Below are 23091 nucleotides of genomic sequence, written 5' to 3'. Positions count from 1 at the left end.
GACTCAATGTTTGCTCAATTCGCTCTCCACAAATTCTATCAGATCTGCTGAGATTTTCCAGCATTTTGTTTCAGGTTCCAGAATCTGCAGTAACTTGCTTTTAATGTTAAAACAGAGGCCACTTTTACATCGATGTAAAGGATTCCATGGCACAAAGAAAACTTTCCCTCATGTTCTGACTAATATTTATATTTCAACCAATATCACTAAAACAGATTACTTGCTCAATATCGTTTTGGTATTGGTGAAACTATGAACAAATTGTTACGTTTCCCGCATTATAACAATGACTGCACTCTCAAAAGTAATTCATTGGCTTTGAAGTAACTTTGGTATTAAGATGCAAATAAAAACCCAGCATAAATATTATTTAAGCTATTTGCTAAATTTCTCAATTTCTAAGCTTTTTTTCTTGCATAAAGTTTTTTCAAAGATACACATGGTTTATTGACATTTGCAATAATATCAATAAACCATGTGATGCATGAAGCAGAGAAATGTATTTTATACCATAAAAGTACAATTTGTATTCATATAGCAAATAAAATATCTAAGTTCCTCACACAGGAAATGGATGATGTTAGTCTAATTCTTTTAAATCCAATTAGAAAATCTAACTTCTTTCTAGCATGAAAGAAAATGGTAAAAATAAGTGAGGTGGCATCAAGGTCAACATTCTTTCTAAATGTAAAAAAAAATTGCCTTTCCTCAAAAATAACTTAATACTAGTTTGAAAAAAGTCAACTGACAATTTGCAAAATGAGAAATTGGAGATGGTAAACAAATAAAAACTTAAGTCATCATATTCTCTAAACTTTACACACTTCATGGTAAGGATGGTTTAATGAGCTAATTTAATTACTCCAATTTTTTATTTGCTTTTAAGTCATGGCTGTATATTATTCCATTTCTTCAGTTTAATAACCATTGTTCCAGTTGAATAAATTGGTCAGTTATTCACCATCTTTTTTTAGGCAATGCAGTGATTTTTTTTACATTTAAAGGAGAACACTTGCTGAACTTGATGATAACCACTTTATTTTTACTGCTTATCAACATATTAGAAAGTCTTAGACAAAGTCATCACTTATTGCCAACATTAATAAAGCCTTTTCTGCCTAAGACAGTTATATTTTCAAGTAGCCAACCACAAGCCTTTGACTTTTCATTTATACCACTATTTTTGCAGCTGTCAATCTGCTCAATTACTTATTCATCCTTGATACTATGGTCCTCAGTTAAAGTTTTAAGAACATAAGAAATAGGAGCAGGAGTAGGCCATCTAGCCCTTCGAGCCTGCCCCGCCATTCAATAAGATCATGGCTGATCTGTCGTAGCTCAGTTCCACTTTCCCGCCCTCTCCCCGTAACCCTTAATCCCCTCTCTTATCAAAAACCCATCAACCCGCGTCTTAAAAATATTTAGCAAGGTGGCCTCCACCACTTCAACGGGCAGAGAATTCCAGAGATTCACCACCCTTTGAGTGAAGAAGTTCCTCCTCAACTCCGTTCTAAACCGCTCCCCCTCTATCTTGAGGCTGTGCCCCCTAGTCCTATTATCCTTTCTGAGCGGGAAGAGTCTCTCCACCTCTATCCTATCCATCCCATTCATCATCTTATACGTCTCAATGGGATCTCCCCTCATTCTTCTAAACTCTAACGAGTACAAGCCTAGTTTATTCAGCCTCTCCTCATAGCTCAACCCCCTCAACTCCGGCATCAGCCTAGTAAACCTCCTTATTCTATTCATTTCTTCTGAATAGGGTATATGGAGAACGGGGATGGGCAGAGATGGCAGGAGTTGTTAAAGAAGGGGGGGGGGGGGGGGGGGGGGGGGGGATAATCTCTTAGTATTTTACCAAAATTGGAATTGTAAAAAAAAAATATTAATGTCAAATATATCAGTTTGTTGCGCTGAAACCATTCTGGTGAGAACTATGAAGCAAAGTTAGCATGTACAGCATGTACAATTCTCTGTAAAGGAAAACTGATATCAAATTTTCAAGTGTTTATTAGACTCTTTCCCCCTTCTTTATTAATAGTTGCCAAATACTAGCTCAAAACAAAAACTTCAGTTTATTTTAAGCAATGACCAGAGGGTATGTGGAAACAGAATGTTTACACTAATACCATCTCCAATATAATTAGAAACTTCAAATTTCAAGGACAAACAATGTTCAGAAAATCAATGACACATTGAGTGGGAAATTGTAGGCATTCACATTATTAGACAAAATAAATCACCAGCAATGTACCTGTCATGTTCCAAAAAGACTTTTGCACTGTGCATGGCCTCCACTATCTTACTGGAGGTATGGCACCTCAGAAAATGTTGTCAGAATACCTAAACGGTCTAGAATCGGAACTACTGCAAGTTATTCCTGAATGTATCCCAACTCGTGTATATGAAATTCCAGGAGAGTAAACTTGTATCTCAATGTAATAGTTGAAAGTAATCCACATACCAATGGAATAGAAGAAGCAGCACCCGCACCCCCACCCCCACCCCAGTTGTCACGTAGCACAATAATTTGACTAGATTTAAGGCATACCGGCAGTCAGATACACAACTTCAAAAGAGGTATGCTTCAAGGAAATGAAAGAAAAGAGCTTAAACAGAATCAACTTCAGGCATACTCAGTTGTCCTCAGTAGAAGTTCTTCTACTTAAGGCATATCATTGAGCATCCAGTATCCCAGCGGCTAGCCAGTACAATTTAAAGAGATTTGATCCTAAACAGCTTAATAAGATGACTGAATTTATCACATGCATTGGTATACAGTGAAAAATATTTTTGTGCACTATACAAACAAAGCATACCTTTCACAGGGTCCATAGGGGAAAGGAGAGTGCAGAATGTAGTGTATAGTCATAGCTAGGGTGTAGAGAAAGATTAACTTAATATAAGGTAGGTCCATTCAAAAGGTATAAATATGAAATGAGTAATAGCAAGCTCTATAAAGATAGCAGAAAATAAGTAAAGGAAAACCAGTCAGATGAATCAGGAATGTCCAAAAACAATTTTACAACCAAGTCAAAGTGACTAGATAGAGAAATAGAAATTTGAATAACTGTCAAAATCAGTGAATAATGCTTTGAGAATTATTACAGCAGAGACTTGTCAGACAAGAACCGAAATCCCTTAGATTCAAAACAAGCATGGTCCAAAAAACGGTTGACGAAGGACAAGCCGTTGATGTCGTCTATATGGATTTCAGTAAGGCGTTTGACAAGGTCCCTCATGGTAGGCTGATAGAAAAGGTGAAGGCTCATGGGATACAAGGCCAGGTATGTAGATGGGTGGAGAACTGGCTTGGGAGGAGGAGACAGCGAGTAGTAGTGGAAGGCTCCTTTTCCAGTTGGAGGTCTGTCACCAGTGGTGTGCCGCAGGGCTCGGTACTAGGACCTCTTCTATTTGTGGTATATATTAATGACTTGGAAGAGGGGGTAGGTGGTGTGATCAGCAAATTTGCTGATGACACTAAGATGGTTGGATTGGCGGGTACTGAGGAGCAGTGCTTGGCAATGCAACAGGACATAGACAGGCTGGTAGATTGGGCAGATAGATGGCAAATGGAATTTAATCCGGAGAAATGCGAGGTGATGCACTTTGGCCGGAATAATGTGGAGGGGAGTTATACGATAAAAGGTAGAACTATCCGGAGTATAGATACGCAGAGAGACCTGGGGGTGCAAGTGCACAAGTCCCTGAAGGTGTCGGCGCAGGTGCAGAATGTGATGAGGAAAGCGTATGGTATGTTAGCCTTCATAGGAAGAGGTACAGAATATAAGAGTAGGAGTCTGATGTTGCAGTTGTATAGAACGTTGGTTAGGCCTCACTTGGAGTACTGCGTCCAGTTCTGGTCGCCGTACTACCGGAAGGATGTAGAGATCCTGGAGAGAGTGCAGAGGAGATTTACCAGGATGCTGCCTGGTATGGAAGGGCTGTCTTACGAGGAAAGATTGAATGAACTTGGGCTGTTTTCCCTTGAGAGACGTCGGCTGAGGGGGGATCTAATAGAGGTTTATAAGATTTTGAAGGGGATAGATAGAGTAAATGGTGGTAAGCTTTTTCTGCTATTAGAAATGGATAGAACGAGGGGTCACGGGCTTAGGGTGAGGGGGGCTAGGTATAAGACAAATATTAGAGGGCAGTTTTTCACGCAAAGGGTAGTGGGGGTGTGGAATGCACTGCCGAGTAAGGTGGTGGAAGCAGGCACGCTAGGGTTGTTTAAGAGTCACTTAGACAGCCACATGAGTGGGCTACATATAGGGGGATATAGTAGGCCTTACTAAACATTGTAGGCTTGGGAATACGTTTTGCCTCAGGGATGTTACAGTCTTTGCCTGTTTAATAATGAATTTTTTTGTCTCCACAGGCATTTAAGTCCAGCAAGGGGCATGCATGCGGCAGGTTGTAGTGGGCTGCTCTTGGACGTTGCTTCGGGAGTTGCCTATTGCTTCATGTCGTTAGTGTGCTTAAACTGGACCGTCTCGAGGGCAACATGACAGCTCAGAGACTATCTCTGTTACTGTGCGGACACATGGATTTGGGCCTGTGTCTGTGGGAGTTTGCACGTTCTCCCCGTGGTTGCGTGGGTTTCCTCCCACATCCCCAAAGATGTGCTTTTAGGCTGATTGATTGGGTACTAAATTGTCCCTAAATTGGACCTCCCTGATCCTCGCACATTAGGCGTAGACTAAAATCATGAACAGGTCACTGAGACAGTGGGACGGCGGCACGGGCTCGTTGGGCCAGAGGGCCTGTTTCCCGTGCTGTGTTGTTCTTTGTTCTTTGTAAATATAGATAAAAGAACTGAATTCCATCAGAAGTTTTGATTTGATTTATTGTCACACGTATTAGTATACAGTCAAAAGTATTGTTTCTTACATGAATAAGAGACAAATCTTACCATAGAGCGGAAAGAAAAGGGTGTAGAAGGTAGTGTTACAGTCATAGCGAGGGTGTAGAGAAAGATCAGGCATGTTCACCAATGATTGCGTAATATTTAATACCATTTGCAATTCAGTGCCCAAAGGCTGGAAGCCTTGACTTGGAAGATGAGGGGCAAATAACATTTGTGCACACAAATGCTAGACAACGATCACCTCCAACTAAAGAGAACTAAATCATCACCCCCTGAATTTCAACAGCATCGTCACTGAATTACCCTCTCAGAAGCTTAACTGAAATCAAATACTGTGGCTACAAGAGATCAGATACTGAGAATTTTGTGGCAAGTAACCCATCTCCTAATTCCCCAAAGCTTGTCGAACGTCTCTTCAGTACAAGTCTGCATTATGATGGAATACTCCCCATTAGCTTGAATGAGTGCAATTCCAACAACGTTCAAGAAGCTTCAGCCCACTAGACTTTCAATCCATCTACCATTTTAAAGATTAAATCCCTCCACCAGCAGTGAACAGTGGCAATGGTAGTGCAAGATGCACTGCAACAATTTGGGAACACTCCTCTCACAGCAACATGCATGCCCCCTAGCTCTACCATTCACACACAAGGACAGTGGTACATGGGAACACAGCCATCTGCAATTTTCCCTCCAAATCACATCTCATTCTACTTATAAATATATCACTGTTCCTTCACTGCCACTGAATCAAAATCTTGAAACTCCCTCTTTAACAGCACAGTATGTTAAACCATACCACATGAACTGAAGTGGTTCAAGAAGATGCACTACCACTTTCTCAAGGCCCACTGAGGGATAATAAAAAAAACAGGTTTTACCAGCAACCCTCACATCCTTTGAATGAATAAAAGAAATGGAAACAAAATTTAAAAGAAAGGCGCACTAAAAATAATGAATGTATATTAGTTGACTATTTCATGGACATATTCACTGAATAAAACAACAGTAGTATTCAAACTTATCTGAAGGAACTCTACCACTAAACACAATGAATTCAATGACTTATATCACTTGTATAGGCATCCTAAAACCCAAATTTTAAGAGTTAAAACTGATGATCATCAACATGGGTACTACTGACACCAAGGAAAAAAGCCTGCAAAATATGAAAACCATCTGCAGGAAGCCAAATGATACAGGGGAAATCATTTTGAAGTGAAAACAAATCAAAACTCTGGTCAGGTTTCAAAACAGTATTGTGATCAGTGTTCCGCATCCTATCTCAGAAACAATATACAGATGGTTTCGTCATGGTTCAATGGATGATACCATAGAATCATATAATCCTACAATGCAGAAGGAGGCCATGTGGCCCATCAAGTCTGCACCAACCACAATCCCAGACCCTATCCTGGTAACCCATGTATTTATCCTGCTCATGCCCCGAACACTAAGGGGCAATTCAGCATGGCCAATCAACTTAACTCGCACATGCTTGGATCACGGGAGGATACCGGGAGATCCCGGAGGGAACCCATGCATACATGGGGAGAATGCGCAAACTGCACACAGTCACATGAGGCTGGAATTGAGCCCGGGTCCCTGGAGCTGTGCGGCAGCAGTGCTAACCACTGTGCCGCCCTCAGGAAGAAAAAGTTTTGCTGAGGTGAGAGACTGAGTAAGCTTGGGTTATAGTCCCTGAGATGAGACATTAAAGGCAAGTTGATTGAAGGATATAAAACTGAAGGAAATTGATAGGAAATGACTTTTCTCTAACAAGGACACCCAGAGAAAGAGAGCATAATCTTACAATTAGAACAAAATCAGTTAAAAGTGAATCCAAGAAAAAAATCCTGTGTGCAAAAATGTAGAATGCGCTGCCTCAGGAGACCTTCACTGTCAGATCAGTAAGAGTCTTTCGAAGGAAATATTTAATTGAGAAGGACCGAAATTAAGAGATTGGGGAAATGTTGTGGATTTGGGAATTAAAAAGGCCAAAACCTGCTACGCCTGACAAGATGGTGGAGTAGGTCTGACTGCCCGAATACTCAATTCACGGTGCTGCAACATCTAAACTATATACAGCTCATCTCGGAAACCTATGACCAGGCCATAAAATTGTTAAAAGTTGGAAATTCAAGCCAACGAGTTCAGAAATTGGAAGGTATTTGGGTTAAAAAAGTTAAGTCTCACACTGAGCAGTTATGCACTTTGGAGTTCTAAGCTCCAACTTCAAGAATTATGAAATGCAACGCATAGGTATTTTTCAAAAACTAACTGCCTGCAGCTGCCCTCTTCCACATTGTAAAGAAAATCCTTTATATCCTGATAATTAATCCTCTGAAATGCACATAATGCAGATTTAAATAGAACTATTGCAGAAAAAGTCAGTAAACTAGAATAAAAAAATCGGATGGTGGAAATTCCATTTTGTTTAAATAAATGGGTTTTAAATACAAGATGGACCTACTTGATTTAAGCAGCAGTTCTGTGGACTGCTGCTGAATATGGTCTTTACAAGCAACGAGTTCATCTTCTAACTGCTTTTGTTTTGTAAGAGTATCATCAGCTTTCTCTTGACTCTCTTTCAGCTGTTGCTGAAGCATCTGAAAGAATACATAGCATATTGCTTAAGAAAATATTATTTGTTACAACTGGCCTCTTTTTCTTTAGAATTCACTGTGGTTACATTAAACACATCAAAAAAGGAAATTAAAAAAATTAGAAGTGGGATAGTGAATTTTAAAAGTTCATGCCACACAAGCCATGACAATAATATGTAACTCCCATGGCAATTGTACTGTTACCTAGATACGTCTTTTAAAGACAGAAGATATCAGAGAGAATGGCTTTCTTCTTCATCCTTGCCAATCTTTTGGAAGATCACGAGCAGTTGGAGACAAAAATCTACTCAGAGATGCATTCCATTTCATGCCTCTCCACTGCCTACAAGAATTATGACAATAATATGTCCAGCTAAGCATGGACTGTCCGATGCAAAATGATTGCAGTTACAGAAATGTAGATAGCCAGATTTTCAAAACAAAGATGGGTAGGCTCAATTCCCGGAATTTTCCAGCTCGTCACATATGCAGCAGTAGAAAAGCTCCTGAATGGCCCAATCTTTACTCTAGGAGGATTGGTGCAGGATAGAATTGGACCCGCTGACACAAAAAGGGAGCACGCTGACCCCATGGAGGCAGCCAACTGTCATGGCAGGCTAGTCAAAAGGCACACAATGTGCTCTGGGACTTCATCCCAGTTGTACTGCCTTCAAGACCTCGCCCCAACAGCCCTCATTCACTTTCCATACCATCACACAACCTCTGCCCTCACTCACTAACCCCCATGGCCAGTATAAGCCAAATGCCTGCTCATGTCCTCCACCTGTTCCACTGGCCCTTCATACCCTCCATGCCAATTCATGACCCTTACATGTCCATTCACCCTCTATACATTACGTGCAGAACTAGTGAACCCTACAGTAATAATGGCATGTGGGGAACTGTGAAAAATCTTCTATTGAAAAAATGCTGCTGTTCTTACAACCCTTATAAGTATCAAATAGACCATTAAAATATCAATAAGAGAGGCTTCAAACACGTTATACGACTTAATCTTGTGCAAATAAACGGGGACATTGACAAAAGAGATTACTAAAAAAGTAACAATATAATTATATAAAGATGCCAATCAAGCAAAGTGAACAGTTCCCCTCAGCTGTCAAAATAAGTTCCCCGCTGAGTTAATCTTGCATGCTTGTCTAAGGGGCACCTGGAATCAGGACTCACCCACCATTTTTAAAGGGATCCAGATGTACTCTGACTCAATGAAAATCCGGGCCTACCATTTGTAATTTTTTAATGCTTGATAGCGCTACTCCTCTTAAGTTTCAGAAGGTGCCATAAGCCAGTGAAAACTGCAAACTTATTGAAAATTGAGAGCCAAAGCTTGTGCCTGAATGCCTAGTTCTGAACTGCACAGTGACTTGATTAACCAAGCTATTGTGGATGGTTAGGGAATGTTATGATACCATTGAAACAATCCAAAAGTAATTTTCTTGCTGACTGTTTAAAAGTTACCCAGTCAAGTTAGGTTTTGCTCCATTGGAGTATTTCTTTTAATTTAAGAGAGTAACAAATTCTATACATAACATACTATTGTATTATTATATTATCCAAACATGATTCATCATATTCATTTTACTGACCAAGACGTCAAATTGGCCATTCAAGATAACATAGGTAGAACACCTAATTTTTTACACAAAGTTATTTCGCACATACTGGTCCATAAACCAAATAAACAACTTTAATTCCAAAAGAAAGCCATAAAATAACTAGGGTTATATTCATCCACATATTGGGTTGTAATTTTCTTTAAAAATCAGGAAAGCAAACACTACTTTATCAACATATTGGTATTGGCTCTTACTTTAACATTGTTTTCTGCTTTGCTTAATGCTCCTTGAAATTGTTCACATTTGTTCTTCAATTGATTAGCATTCTCATGAGTGATTTGTAATTCCATCTGCAGCTTGTCAAGTGCGTTTTTCAAAGTAGTCTCTTGGATTTGAAATTCTATCTTCAGTTGAGATTCCTTCTGTTTCCACTGAAGCAAATTTTCTGATGTCTGCTGAGATTTTAAGCTTTCAATCTCATGTTTGTGAAAGGCTTGAGCTTTACTCAATTTGGCTTCAAATTCTTCCACCAGCTTTTGCTTTTCAAGTGTAAGTTCTTTAATTTTATTGTTCATAGCAATTAGTTCATCTTTGAGTAGCTGCTGTAACTTCTCCTGTTGTTTAATTGAAGTTTCATGCTGATTGTGATGAGTGCTTAAGAGATTCTGGATCTCTACCTTGTGAGCTGCCTGCAGTTCTTCCAAGGTTTGCTGTTTATTCTGTCCCAACTTAGTCTCTAACTGAATAAATTGTTGTAACTTAACATCAAAGTTTTCCTTAATTTCTTGGATATTTCTAGACATAACCGCAACACCTTGCATTTGATGGGTCTCTGCAGAAAGCTGCATATCTTCAACCTGCCGCTTATAAGCCTCAAATTCCGCCAGTGCTTCCTGTTTCATCTGTTCATGCTGTTCCACACATTCTTCCAAGGACTGAATTTTCTTCCGCAGTTCTACTTCCTCACTAATTTTACCCTTATACTGAAGGATCTTCTCTTTCGTTTCATTGAAAATTTGTTGGATTTCTTCCTCATGTGCCTCTTTGAGTGCCTGGATAGCAGCTTCATGTTCATCATTTTTAGTATTTAAAGCATAGATCACCTGCAAAAAAAAAAACAGAATGACAGACATTATACTAATGGATCAATCATAGCATGTTTTCTGTCAAGAAAGAAGATTTGTTATTTTGTAAGGAATTTTATACATAGAACACAATGTTTCACGTATATAAAATAATGTTTATTCCTTTATAAATAAAATCTGAGTAAAAATCTGCCTTGCAGAGAACTTGAAACTTTCTTCAGCTTCCCTTCTATCTCCTCTCTCCACACACACCTAAACCATGTGACCCATCTCCAGCACTCCCAACCTTATTCCCTATTTCCCAACTTTATCATCCAGCTTCCTTTCACCACCACCATCAATTAATATTGTAAATGGCTCCCCTTTCTTTGATACTGGCCTATTCCCTTTCAACCCACTCAGAAAAAACCCTTCCACTCCTAAACTATTACCCCATATCCAACCTCCATTTCCTTTCCAAAGTCTTTGAATGTGTTGTTGCCTCATAATTCCTTGCACATCTTTCCCAAAACTCCAAATCTAGTTTTCAGATTCCTATTCATGACATACCACTGAAATCAGATGACATTAAATGTGGCTGTCACCATGGTACACTTTGCTTTTTTCAACCTGTCACAATTTTTAAGATGTTTCACACTACCATCCCTTACCAAAGCTGTTCCTCTATCATCTAGGTCAGTGGCCCTAACCTTGCCCGAGTCTAATCTTATCTACAAATTACAGTAAAGAATATTCTTACAATGGTTTTTCCTCCCACTCCCCTACCATTATCTCTGGAGTCTCACCTGCCCTCCTCCCAGCACCCCCCAACTCTCACCCCACGACGACCCCCCCCCCCACCCCGATCTATCCTTGTCCCTTTCTCCACAGCACCCTCCAACCCATGACCCCCAACCCCAAGATCTATTCTTGCACCTCCCCGCCCCAACTTCTATTTCTTATCCACATGCTTATTGTTATCATATCTGTCCATCTCTTGCATTACAGTTTTGAAGGCTACACTGAGAAACGTTAACTGGTTTGTTTTCTCCGCAGATATTGTACGACCCACTGAGTGTTTGTAGCATTTTATGTTTTGTTTCTAATTTTGTATTCTAAATGTATATTTTACATTGTTACTCCAGATTCTAACCACAAGAAAGCACAGAGAACTTTCAAAAAATTTTGTGCAAAAGCAACCAAATGGTAGAATTAACTAACACAACAATCGAATCATGTTACGAGAACTTCCTTCTTAAGACTCAACTGAGTAGTTGGGAGCAACCTTGGAACACCTCATCAGCAAAGCAGCAGTAGCATCATTTGGTAAAGGCAGAATCCGCAACAAAGGATCGGTTTGAGACTGACTTGGCTGAGATGACATCTGTCATTGATGAAAAAACAATGCCTATATGATACACAACATGAACCCAACAGCGAAAACAGTGCACAACCTGAAAGAAGCAATGTGAAAGATAGGGAGATGCTGTACAAACACTGGATCAACCTATGTGTAGCAAACCAAACTATGAAATTATACACCTTGGTAGAAAGAATAAAGAAGCTGAATTTCATGCAAATGGAAAAAAGACTGCCAAGAGCTATGCGGGTGGATGGGTGGGGATCCTTGTGCATAAATCACAAAAGACTAGAATGCATGTTCAGCAGGTAATGGAGAAGGCAAAATGAATGTTGACCTTTACTGCAAAGTGAATGGAGTATAATAGGCAAGTCTTGCTGAAACTATGCAAGCCACATCTGTAATACAGTCAGGAAACAGAAGTAATGTTAAGTAATCTACATTTGCATTGTTGGAAATTAGAAATATGTCATAGATTTGAGAGTTTAATTTAGTGTTTCTGTGTACAGGCAAAATTCTAGTTAGATGCATATTAAATTAAAGGTGTTTACATGTATGGAGGTTTGGGTTTCATGTCAAGCTGTGTCTGTATTGTACTTAGAGTTTAGAATGTCAAGAGCAAACAAATGTAAAGGAATAGTTTGTTGCCTAGCAACCAGGGGCCACCTTTAGGTTAGAAACACCTTTTGGAGTTTAATTTTAGCTCAATCCAAGCTGTAGGTGCTTAGCAGCTAGAAAGAAACAGCTCTCAGTTCTGCAGAAGCAGAAGCAGGAACAGGAGACCAAAGTAATGGGAAGAAAGCAAGTCTCAGAAACTAAAGAAGATAGTTCTAGAAACCAGAGAATGAAAAGAGAGATCCGAGAAGATTCAAGTCAAAGGGAGAAAATGAACTGGAATTTGAACAAGGTACTATTCATTGGAACTCAGCTAAAACGTAGGGAAGTGCTCTGATTTAAAGAGATAGCTGTAGTAACCTAATTTAGTTATGGTCTTTTGAGCCAAGGTTCCATTCTGAGATCTTCCTGTCCAATAGTATCAAGGGGGCTTGACCAGGTGGATGCTAAGAGGTTGTTTTCCCTTGTGGGAGAATCTAGGATGAGAAGGCATGATCTCAGAGTAAGGGGTTGCCCATTTAAGACAGGTAAGAAGGAATTTCTTCTCAGAGGGTAGTGAATTTGCAGAATTCTTTACCATAAAGGGCTCTAGAGACTGGTCATTAAGACCAAGACCAAGATAGATCAATTGTTGATCAGTAAGGGAATCAAGGGTTATGGGGGTAAAGTGGGAAAGCGGAGTTGAGGATTATCATATCAGATCAGTCAGGATTTGGCTGAATGCCGAAGCAAACCCAATGGGCCAAATGGCCGACTTCTGTCCTACGTCTTAGTGTCTTGTATTTCCCTATTTGCAAATCTTTACACCTAACCTGCTGTTCAAGTCTTAAAGTGGCCGACAATGAGAGTGGAAGGAGCACTGATCATAGGTTAAAGAGATGTGTATTGTCTCCAGACATTACAGTAAGTGAGGTTTTGCAAACCCAGGCGAGTCACAGGGGTTACAGATAGTGCGACATGAACCCAAGATCCTTGTTGAGACCGTCCTCATGTGTGCAGAACTTGGCTATCAGTCACTGCTCAGCGACTCTGCGCTGTTCTGTGTCGTGAAGGCCGCCTTGGAGAATGCTTACCCGAAGGTCAGAGGCTGAATGCCCGTGACCACTGAAGTGTTCGCCAACAGGAAGGGAACAGACTTGCCTGGCGATTGTCGAGCAATGTTCACTCATCCATTGTCGTAGCGTCTGCATGGTCTCCCCAATGTACCATGCTTCGGGACGTCCTTTCTTGCAACGTACGTTTACTATCAAATAAATCGGTTGGACTTAAACCTGGTGTTGTCAGACTTTTTACTGTGTTTACCCCAGTCCAACGCCGGCATATCCACATCAAGAAGACTTGTTACCAGAACTTAATAAATAGAATGAATTCAAATTTATGGAAGTTGAAAAATGGGAACCTTATCAGCAGACCATTGGAATGCACAACTATGCATCTAACAAAAGCATGGTTCAGAGTTTTAACAAAGACAAGGTGAAGTGGGGAGAGGGACAGACAATATTACAGAACTGGGGATAGCCCATCGGGGGTGGGGGTGGGGGGACGTGTACAAAATTGGCATCAAAGGGATTATATTTGTGGTAGGGACCAAAATCATTAGCTTTATTTAGTTGCATTTCCTCCAGGACTAAATTTTTAGCAAGCAGCCTGACACCACAAATGCAATGCAAGATTTAATACACATTGGAGGTGAGGTGGAGTTGAGTGCAAGATCTATTTTCCCAATGTAAATCAATGAAAATAAAAACGGGATTTTGTGACATCAGATGTTACTTCTAGGCATTAACCAAAACGTATGGTGACATCTGATTCTATTGCTTCACTCCCTCCACGCTCCTATTTTCTATATACTTCAATGAGGAACATTTCTCTTTTCAGCAATTGTCTACCATGTCCAGCAGTAATCCTTTTCATCTACACCTTCTTTCTCCACGATACTTTTCTTAGCTTTGCCAGCAAAGAGCATAAGACTGCTTGCCTGAACCTGTCACTTTGCTGTCAAGTGTGCTTCACATCACTGAACTGAAACAGACTATGGATGGAATTTTCCATTTTTGGCAGCATGGTGCAGCTAGCAGGATAAACAGCATTAAACCCACGAGCCTCAATAGTGGCTTTCTTGGTCATATTGTTCAGCTCACAGCAAAAAGAAAGAGAGACGGATCCCACAACATCACAGCCCATTGCACCAACAATTTGGGTTTTAAAATAAAGACACTTCCACCCCCACCCACCCTCTCAAAACTCCGAAAATGCTGCTACCCTTACTAACCATTCCTAGCATTCCTTACTTCAGATTTCCAGTATCTACAACAACTGTACTTTTGTATTGGCGTGTTCCTTTGTACACTTGTCTTCAAACTAAGGCAACCTGGCCACTATTAAGAAGTGACAATAAAAAACACAACAAAAGATGTGTGACAAAGACAGTCAACCACAAGGAAAGCAGGTAGAAAAACTAACTTTGAAGATATAAGGAAAAATTAAATCACATTAAGGCAGTCTATGATCTGACTATTAGCAGCAAGTCTTGCAAAACTGAGATCGATTGAAATTAATAAGAAATCCTTCACTAGCTGGAGTTGCATAGAAGTCACAGAATCCCTATAGTGCAGAAGGAGGCTATTTGACCCATCAAGCCTGCCCAGGCCCTATCCCATAACCCCACGTATTTACCCTGAACATTAACTTCAATTTAGCATGGCAAGTCAACCTAACCCACACATCTTTGGACTGTGGGAGGAAACTGGAGCACCTGGAGGAAACCCACACAGACAGAGGAAGAATGTGCAAACTCCACACAGGCAGTGACCCAAGTTGGGAATCGCACTTGGGTCCCTGGCACTGAGAGGCAGCAGTGCTAACCACAGTGCTACCAAGCCACCCCTTATGTTTATTTATTAATCATAAGTAAGCTTACATTCGCACTGCAATGAAGTACCAAGAAAATCCCCTAGTCACCACACTCCAGAGCCTGCTCAGGTACACTGAGGGAGAATGCAACATTGCTAATGCATCTAACCCACATACCTTTGGACCATAGGAGGAAACTAGAGTCCGGAGAAAACCCACACAGACACGGGAATGTGCAAACTCCACACAGACAGTCACCTAAGGTGGGAATTGAGCCCAGGTCCCTAGTGCTGTGAGGCAGCAGTGCTAACCACTGTGCCACCATGGCACCACACAGTCTGACAGGGGAAAAGGGATATGCTAACCATCAGAGTTTGGATCATTGGTCAAAAATAATAAATACTTTGTTGGATTCAAAATAATGATCTTATTACTGAGTTATAAGGATAACTTAAACATCTGTGCGTGCTTACTTTAAGAAAATTAACTTCAGAGAAAAACTTAGTTTGAAGATTATGACAAGAACTAAAAAAACATTTTATGCAACTTGTTCACTGTTACAGATTTAAGAAACTAAAGGAGACATACCAACAAGGAAATTGGGAACAAGGAAGAAAACCAGGCCAGCCTGTAGAACAGACCATGAATGTCTCTAAAATAAATAACTTTTTCCACACAGAGAAAATAAGAGAGAAAGGTATCATGAAAGACATCGATGGATAAATGTTTTTGTCATTCTTCAACATTTTTATGTTGAGAAGTAATGGCCCAAAAAAAATGGTCTCTGAATCATCGGAGATCGGACATACGATTGAAAACGAGGATCAGGACCCTGTCAAATGCGGATCCTGATTGCGAAGATGCCGGTGTTGGACTGGGGTAAGCACAGTAAGAAGTCTCACAACACCAGGATAAAGTCCAACAAGTTTATTTGGCAACACAAGCTTTTGGAGCACTGCCCTTTCATCAGGTGAGTGGGGGTTGTGTTCAAAAACACAGCATACATAGGCACAAACTCAATTTACAAGATAATGGTTGGAATGCGAGTCTTTACAGGCAATCAAGTCTTAAAAGGTACAGAAAATAAGTGGAGAGAGGGCCAAGCACAAGTTTAACAAGTATATATTGTCTCCAGCCAGGACCGTTAGTGAGATTTTGCACCCGAGGCAAGTTTGAGGGGGTTACAGATAGTGTGACATGAACCCAAGATCCTGGTTGAAGTCCTGATGAGCAAATCTATGTGGGAAATGCTCAGGAAGTTTAAACCTCCTCCTCCCTGAGACCCTACACAAATTTCCACTCTGAGCTGGAGTTGGACATTCAAGCAAACCAACAGGACTTGCCTACAGTTACCCAGGAAAAGTTAGATTGAAACCTGACCTCATATCCGCAAAACCTCTTCCAACCTGGTGAGGATAGATGACATTTTCTCCACTCTTCAACTGATCATAACAGGTTTTTTTGAAAGTTATAAGGATAAATATATCAATTTGTGCCTGTAAGTAACAAATTATTTGTTGATTGCAAGTAACTGACAAACTTATTTGTGCTTAAAAGACAAAATGGGCTAACTTCTGGCTAAATTAGGACTTAGTTGGAAAAGGGAAAAAAAAATCACCGATCATTTATCCTTCACTGTTTTTTGTGGTTGAGGAAGTTCTTGAAACAGTGGTCCTTTTTGTTTGGAATTTTGAAGTCTCCTTCAGAACTCTTCTGTCTGTTCTTCCCAGTATGGTGCAAGTTGGCAGAGTTCACTTCAGTTGAAAGAGAGAGCCTTATTGCTGTTTTCAGCTGTTTTTTCTTTAATCTATTTCAAAAGCAACCTGGATGTTGCAACAAAAGACACCTCAAAATGGGGATTTCAATCACGTTACCCCTCCCTCAATGATTTGAGTATTGCACAGAAGGTAACTGATAAGCTCACATCTAGACAGACCTTGGACACTGCATTATGATTTTTTTTTAATATTCAAGCCATCACTTCTGAACGACCTATTCTTCCTCGTGACGCGCAGTAAGAATATATTAACACCTTCAGCCACCACTGCATCGGGAGAATTGCTGTCTCTGTTTGATGGCATAGACTGTAACAAGTTAGGAATAAAAAAACTGACAGGCAATTACAAGTTTCAGTTCATTTTTGAAGTATTAGCTATCTGCATGTGAGAAATTCCTGGACATTTTTCAATTACAATCCACATTGGAAACTTTCAGAAAGTGACCACCTTGCAAGTTCAGACATGTCAGTGGACTTGTGGCAGCCACAGTAAGTGTCTTTGTTTTAACAGTTGGATCTGAGGTCAGATGAAAATGAAATTTTATATTTGACATCATAAGCTTCATTACCAATCGACTCATTACTCTCCTGATCACCTGTCCAGCCACCTTCCAACCAAACCTGACTAAAGCTCAAGACCAGACTTCGAATGCTTCATACAACGAGAGAGATCGCGAGGATTTTTTCTGAATGGTGTGGAGAGTTAAATAGCACCAAAGACATGCGACAAATTATTTTCAAACATGTACAACATTTGGCAGAAGAGAGAAATCAAGTAACAGCACATGGTATATGCTTGTGATATATGCATAATGCCAAGGATTCTTTCTCTGTTCAATATAAATGAGTAAGAGTCAAGACTTGGACAGGTAAAGAAACACTTCACCAATTCTTACATTTTGAAGTTAACTTACATGAGCAGTTGGTAATGCTGAACCAGAAAAGAATATTTCATGCAAATAAATATATCCAAAAAGATGATGAATTAAAGAGTCCCATCATAATGTTATGCTTAATGTTTAGAACATGCTTCCCTTTATCAGGCAGCATATTTTCTAGTTTGCATCACAGGTAATTTACATAAAATTTGTGTTTTTGCTTTAACAAATCTCAGGTAATAATGGAATATTCAAATTTAACTAGTGACTGTATATAAAAAAACCCATGACTGAAAAATACACAAAAACCTACACAGAGAATTATTATATTTCTGCATTTATTTTGTACATTCACATTAAAATCTGTTTCATCTTCAATTGTGTGTTACTGTGCAGAATATTGTGACATATGTTATGATCTTAGCTCATTGCGCTATACTTTAAGATACAGCTCTATTCATCTCATCTTTCTCAAAAACCCTCCAAGGAAATCCTAAATGCATCATAATGCCAGTTAAGAACCTATTCTTAACCCTAATCACTTATTGACTGCAGTGCATTTTCTTTAAAGGTTTGAGGTAGTCTCGAACAAAATTATATTAATATGCAGTAATCAAACTACAGCTCATAGCATGCTGATTTTCAAAACAGAACATTACAGCGCAGTACAGGCCCTTTGGCCCTCGATGTTGCGCTGACCAGTGGAACAAATCTAATGACCCTTTAACCTAAATTATTCCAATGTTATCCATATGCGTATCCACTGACCATCTGAACGCCCTTAAAGTTGGTGAGTCCACAACTGCTGCAGGCAGGGCATTCCAAGCCTTTACTATCCTCTGAGTAAAGCGCCTACCTCTGACATCCACCCTATAATTACCACCCCTCAATTTAAAACTATGTCCCCTCGTGTTAGCCATCACCATCCAAGGAAAACGGCTCTCACTATCCACCCTATCTAACCATCTTATATGCCTCAATTAGGTCACCTCTCAACCTTATTCTCTCTAATGAAAATAACCTTATCCCTCAGCCTTTCCTCATAAGACTTTCCCACCATACCAGGCAACATCCTGGTAAACCTCCTCTGCACCCTTTCCAATGCCTCCACACTTCTTTAAATGCAGTGACCAGAACTGTACGCAATACTCCAAGTGCGGCCGCACCACAGCTTTGTACAGTTGCAACATGACCTCACGGCTCCGAAATTTAATCCCTCTACCGATAAAAGCTAACACACCGTACGCCTTCTTAACAACCTTATCAACCTGGATGCCAACTTTCAGGGATCTATGCACATGTACACCGAGATCTCTCTGCTCGTCGACACTACCAAGAGTCCTTCCATTAGCCCTATATTCTGTACTCTTGTTACTCTTAAAGTGAATCACCTTACACTTTTCAGCATTCAATTCCATTTGCCACCTCTCAGCCCAGCTCTGCAGCTTATCTATGTCCCTCTGCAAACTGTAACATCCATCCTTACTGTCTACAATTCCTCCGACTTTGGTGTCGTCAGCAAATTGACTAACCCATCCTTCCACACCCTCATCTAGGTCATTTATAAAAATGACAAACAGCAGTGGCCCCAAAACAGATCCCTGAGGCACACCACTTGTATCTGAGCTCCAGGTTGAATATTTCCCATCAACCACCACCTATCTATCAGCTAGCCAATTCCTGATCCAAACTGCTAAATCACCCTCAATCCCATGCATCTGCATTTTCTGCAGTAGCCTACTATGGGGAACCTTATCAAACGCTTTGCTAAAATCCATATACACCACATCAACTGCCTTACCCTTATCCACCTCTTTGGTCACCTTTCCAAAAAGCTCTAAGGTTTGAGAGGCACGACCTACCGTTCACAAAACCGTCTTGACTATCCCTAATCAATTTATTTCTCTCTAGATGATTATAAATCCTATCCTTTATAATTCTTTCCAAAACTTTGCCCACAACATAAGTAAGGCTCACCAATCTACAATTCCCAGGATGGTCTCTGCTCCCTTCTTGAACAAGGGGACAACATTTGCTATCCTCCGGTCTTCCGGCACTATTCCTTAGCCAATGACGACATGAAGATCAAAGCCAAAATCTCTGCAATCTCCTCCCTAGCCTCCCAGAGAATCCTAGGGTAAATCCCATCCGGCCCAGGGGACTTACCTATTTTCATACTCTCAAGAATTGCTAACACCTCCTCCTCATGTAACTCAATCCCGTCTAGTCTAAAGGTCTGTATCTCAGTATTCTCCTTGACTACATTGACTTTCTCCTGCATAAATACTGATGAAAAATATTCATTTAATGCCTCTCCTATCTCTTCAGGCTCCACGCACAACTTCCCACTACTGTCTCTGACTGGCCCTAATCTTGCCCTAACCAATCTCTTATTCTTGACATACCTATAGAAAGCTTTAGGGTTCTCCTTGATTCTATCCACCAAAGTCTTTTCATGTCCTCTTCTAGCTCTTCTTAACACTCTCTTTAGCTCCTTCCTGGCTAATTTGTAACTCTCCAGTGCCTTAACTGAGAGTTCATGTCTCATCTTTACATAAGCCTCCTTCTTCCTCTTCACCAGAGATTCAACTTCTTTAGTACACCACGGTTCCCTCGCTTGACCACTTCCTCCCTGCCTGACAGGTACATATTTATCAAGGACTCGCAGTAGCTGCTCCTTGAATAAGCTCCACATTTCAGTTGTTCCCAGCCCCTGCAGTTTCCTACTCCAACCTACGAATCCGAAATCTCGCCTAATAGCGTCATAATTACCTTTCCCCCAGCTATAACTTCTGCCCTTCGATATATACCTATCCCTTTCCATCACTAAGGTAAGCATAACCGAACTGTGGTCACTATCGCCAAAGTGCTCACCTACCTCCAAGTCTAACACCTGGTCTGTGGCTTCACCTCTTGTTGGCCTATCTACATACTGTGTCAGGAAACCTTCCTGCACACGTTGGACAAAAACTGCCCCCTCTAACGTGCTTGAACTATAGCTTTTTCAATCAATATTTGTAAAGTTAAAGTCCCCCATAACAACTACCCTGTTACTTCCGCTCCTATCCAGGATCATCTTTGCAATCCTTTCCTCTACACTTCTGGAACTTTTTGGAGGTCTATAAAAAACTCCCAGCAGGGTGATGTCTCCTTTCCTGTTTCTAATCTCAGCCCATACTATCTCAATAGACAGGTCCACATCAAACGTCCTTTCTGCCACCGTAATACAGTCCTTGACTAACAATGCCACGCCTCCCCCTCTTCTACCACTTTCCCTGCTCTGACTGAAACATCTGAACCCCGGAACCTGCAACAACCATTCCTGTCCCTGCTCTATCCATGTCTCCGAAATGGCCACAACATCGAAGTCCCAGGCACCAAGTTCATCCACCATATTGCGTATGGGGCACTGGTGTATAGGGCACTGGTGAGGCCGCAGCTGGAGTACTGTGTGCAGTTTTGGTCGCCGCACTTATGCAAGGATATTTTGGCCTTGGAGGGAGTATAGAGGGGGTTTACTAGGCTGATACCAGAGTTGAGGGGGTTGAGCTATGAGGAGAGGCTGAATAAACTAGGCTTGTACTCGTTAGAGTTTAGAAGAATGAGGGGAGATCTCATTGAGACGTATAAGATGTTGAATGGGATGGATAGGATAGAGGTGGAGAGGCTCTTCCCGCTCAGAAAGGACAGTAGGACTAGAGGGCACAGCCTCAAGATAAAGGGGGGGGGGTTTAGAATGGAGTTGAGGAGGAACTTCTTCACTCAAAAGGGTGGTGAATCTCTGGAATTCTCTGCCCGTTGAAGTGGTGGAGGCTGCCTCGCTCAATATTTTTAAGACGTGGATTGATAGGTTTTTGATAGGCAAGGGGATTAAGGGTTATGGGGAGAGGGCGGGAATGTGGAACTGAGCCACGACAGATCAGCCATGATCTTATTGAATGGTGGGGCAGGCTCAAGGGGCTAGATGGCCTACTCCTGCTCCTATGTTCTTATGTATGCTCCTCGCATTAAAGTATACACACTTCAAACCACCCTCCCGCCTGCCAATACACTGCTGCGACCTAGAAACCTTATCCATGACCTCCCTATTCTCATCCTCCTGTACACTGGAGCTACAATTCTGATCCCCATCCCCCCTCTGAATCAGTTTAAACCCCCCCCCCCCCCCCCACACCCCCTGAATAGCATTGGCAAATTTTCCCCCAAGATATCAGTACCCTTCTGGTTCAGGTGCAGACCATCCCTTTTGCGGAGGTCCCACCTACCCCAGATGAGCCCCAATTGTCCAAGTATCTGAAACCCTCCCTCCAGCCACGAGTTCAAATGTTCTCTCTCTCTTTATTCTTCTCCATGCTATCCTGTGGCGCAAGTAACAAACCAGAGATAACAACTCTGTTTGTTTTAGCCCTAAGCTTCCACCCTAACTCCCTGAATTTCTGCCTTACATCCCCGTCCCTTTCCTACCTATGTCATGGATGCCTATGTGAACCACGACTTGGGGCTGGTTCCCCTCCCTCTTAAGGATCTCGAACACTCAGAGACATCATGGACCCTGGCACCTGGGAGGCAACATACCAACCGCGAGTCTTGCTCATTCCCACAGACTCTCCAGTTGTCCTAAGGGGAATTTGTCCTATGGAATCCCCAATCACTAATCCTATTCTTTTCTTCCCCCTTTCCAGCTGACCATCAAGGACAGGTTCTACTCCCAAGACCCCTACCCCATGGCTTACCCCTGTTGAGTCTTCCTCCTCAACAGCATCCAAAACAGAGTACTTATTTTGGAGAAGAACAGCCTCGGGGGAATCGCTGCTCTGATTGCTTCTTAAGGACATAAGAACATAAGAAATAGGAGCAGGAGTAGGCCATCCAGCCCTTCGAGCCTGCCCTGCCATTCAATAAGATCATGGCTGATCTGTCGCTGCTCAGTTCCACTTTCCCGCCCTCTCCCCATAACCCTTAATCCCCTCTCCTATCAAAAACCCATCAACCTGCGTCTTAAAAATATTTAGCGAGGCAGCCTCCACCACTTCAACGGGCAGAGAATTCCAGAGATTCACCACCCTTTGAGTGAAGAAGTTCCTCCTCAACTCCGTTCTAAACCGCCCCCCCTTTATCTTGAGGCTGTGCCCCCTAGTCCTATTATCCTTTCTGAGCGAGAAGAGTCTCTCCACCTCAATCCTATCCATCCCATTCAACATCTTATACGTCTCAATGAGATCTCCTCTCATTCTTCTAAACTCTAACGAGTACAAGCCCAGTTTATTCAGCCTCTCCTCATAGCTCAACCCCCTCAACTCCGGTATCAGCCTAGTAAACCTCCTCTGCACTCCCTCCAAGGCCAAAATATCTTTGCGCAGGTGCGGCGCCCAAAAATGCACACAGTACTCCAGTTGCGGCCTCACCAATGCCCTATACAGCTGCAGCAAGACCTCCCTACTTTTATATTCAATCCCCCTCGCTATGAAGGCCAGCATCCCATTTGCCTTCCTGA

The 23091-nt window shown here is 41.4% G+C and overlaps 1 protein-coding gene across 9 annotated transcripts in view; it reads right to left on the bottom strand.

Moving 5' to 3' along the window:
- The window catches only part of fam184ab (family with sequence similarity 184 member Ab), a 214841-nt gene that overhangs the window by 153440 nt on the left and 38310 nt on the right, over positions 1–23091 (bottom strand). For 8 of the 9 annotated variants that reach the window (XM_080192543.1, XM_080192542.1, XM_080192545.1 and 5 more), the window contains exons 2-3: positions 9305–10153; positions 7341–7476 (exon numbers count right to left, since the gene is read on the bottom strand). In XM_080192543.1, coding sequence (XP_080048669.1) covers positions 7341–7476; positions 9305–10153 — 985 coding nt within the window. The remainder of the gene's footprint in view (positions 1–7340; positions 7477–9304; positions 10154–23091) is intronic. The other variant, XM_080192551.1, reaches the window with a different exon arrangement.

Source organism: Carcharhinus amblyrhynchos, chromosome 7, assembly GCF_965287045.1.
Source record: "Carcharhinus amblyrhynchos chromosome 7, sCarAmb.v2.hapA, whole genome shotgun sequence".
Taxonomy (NCBI): domain Eukaryota; kingdom Metazoa; phylum Chordata; class Chondrichthyes; order Carcharhiniformes; family Carcharhinidae; genus Carcharhinus; species Carcharhinus amblyrhynchos.
The sequence above is the reverse complement of the archived record's forward strand: the minus strand, read 5'-3'. Positions and strand labels throughout refer to the sequence as shown.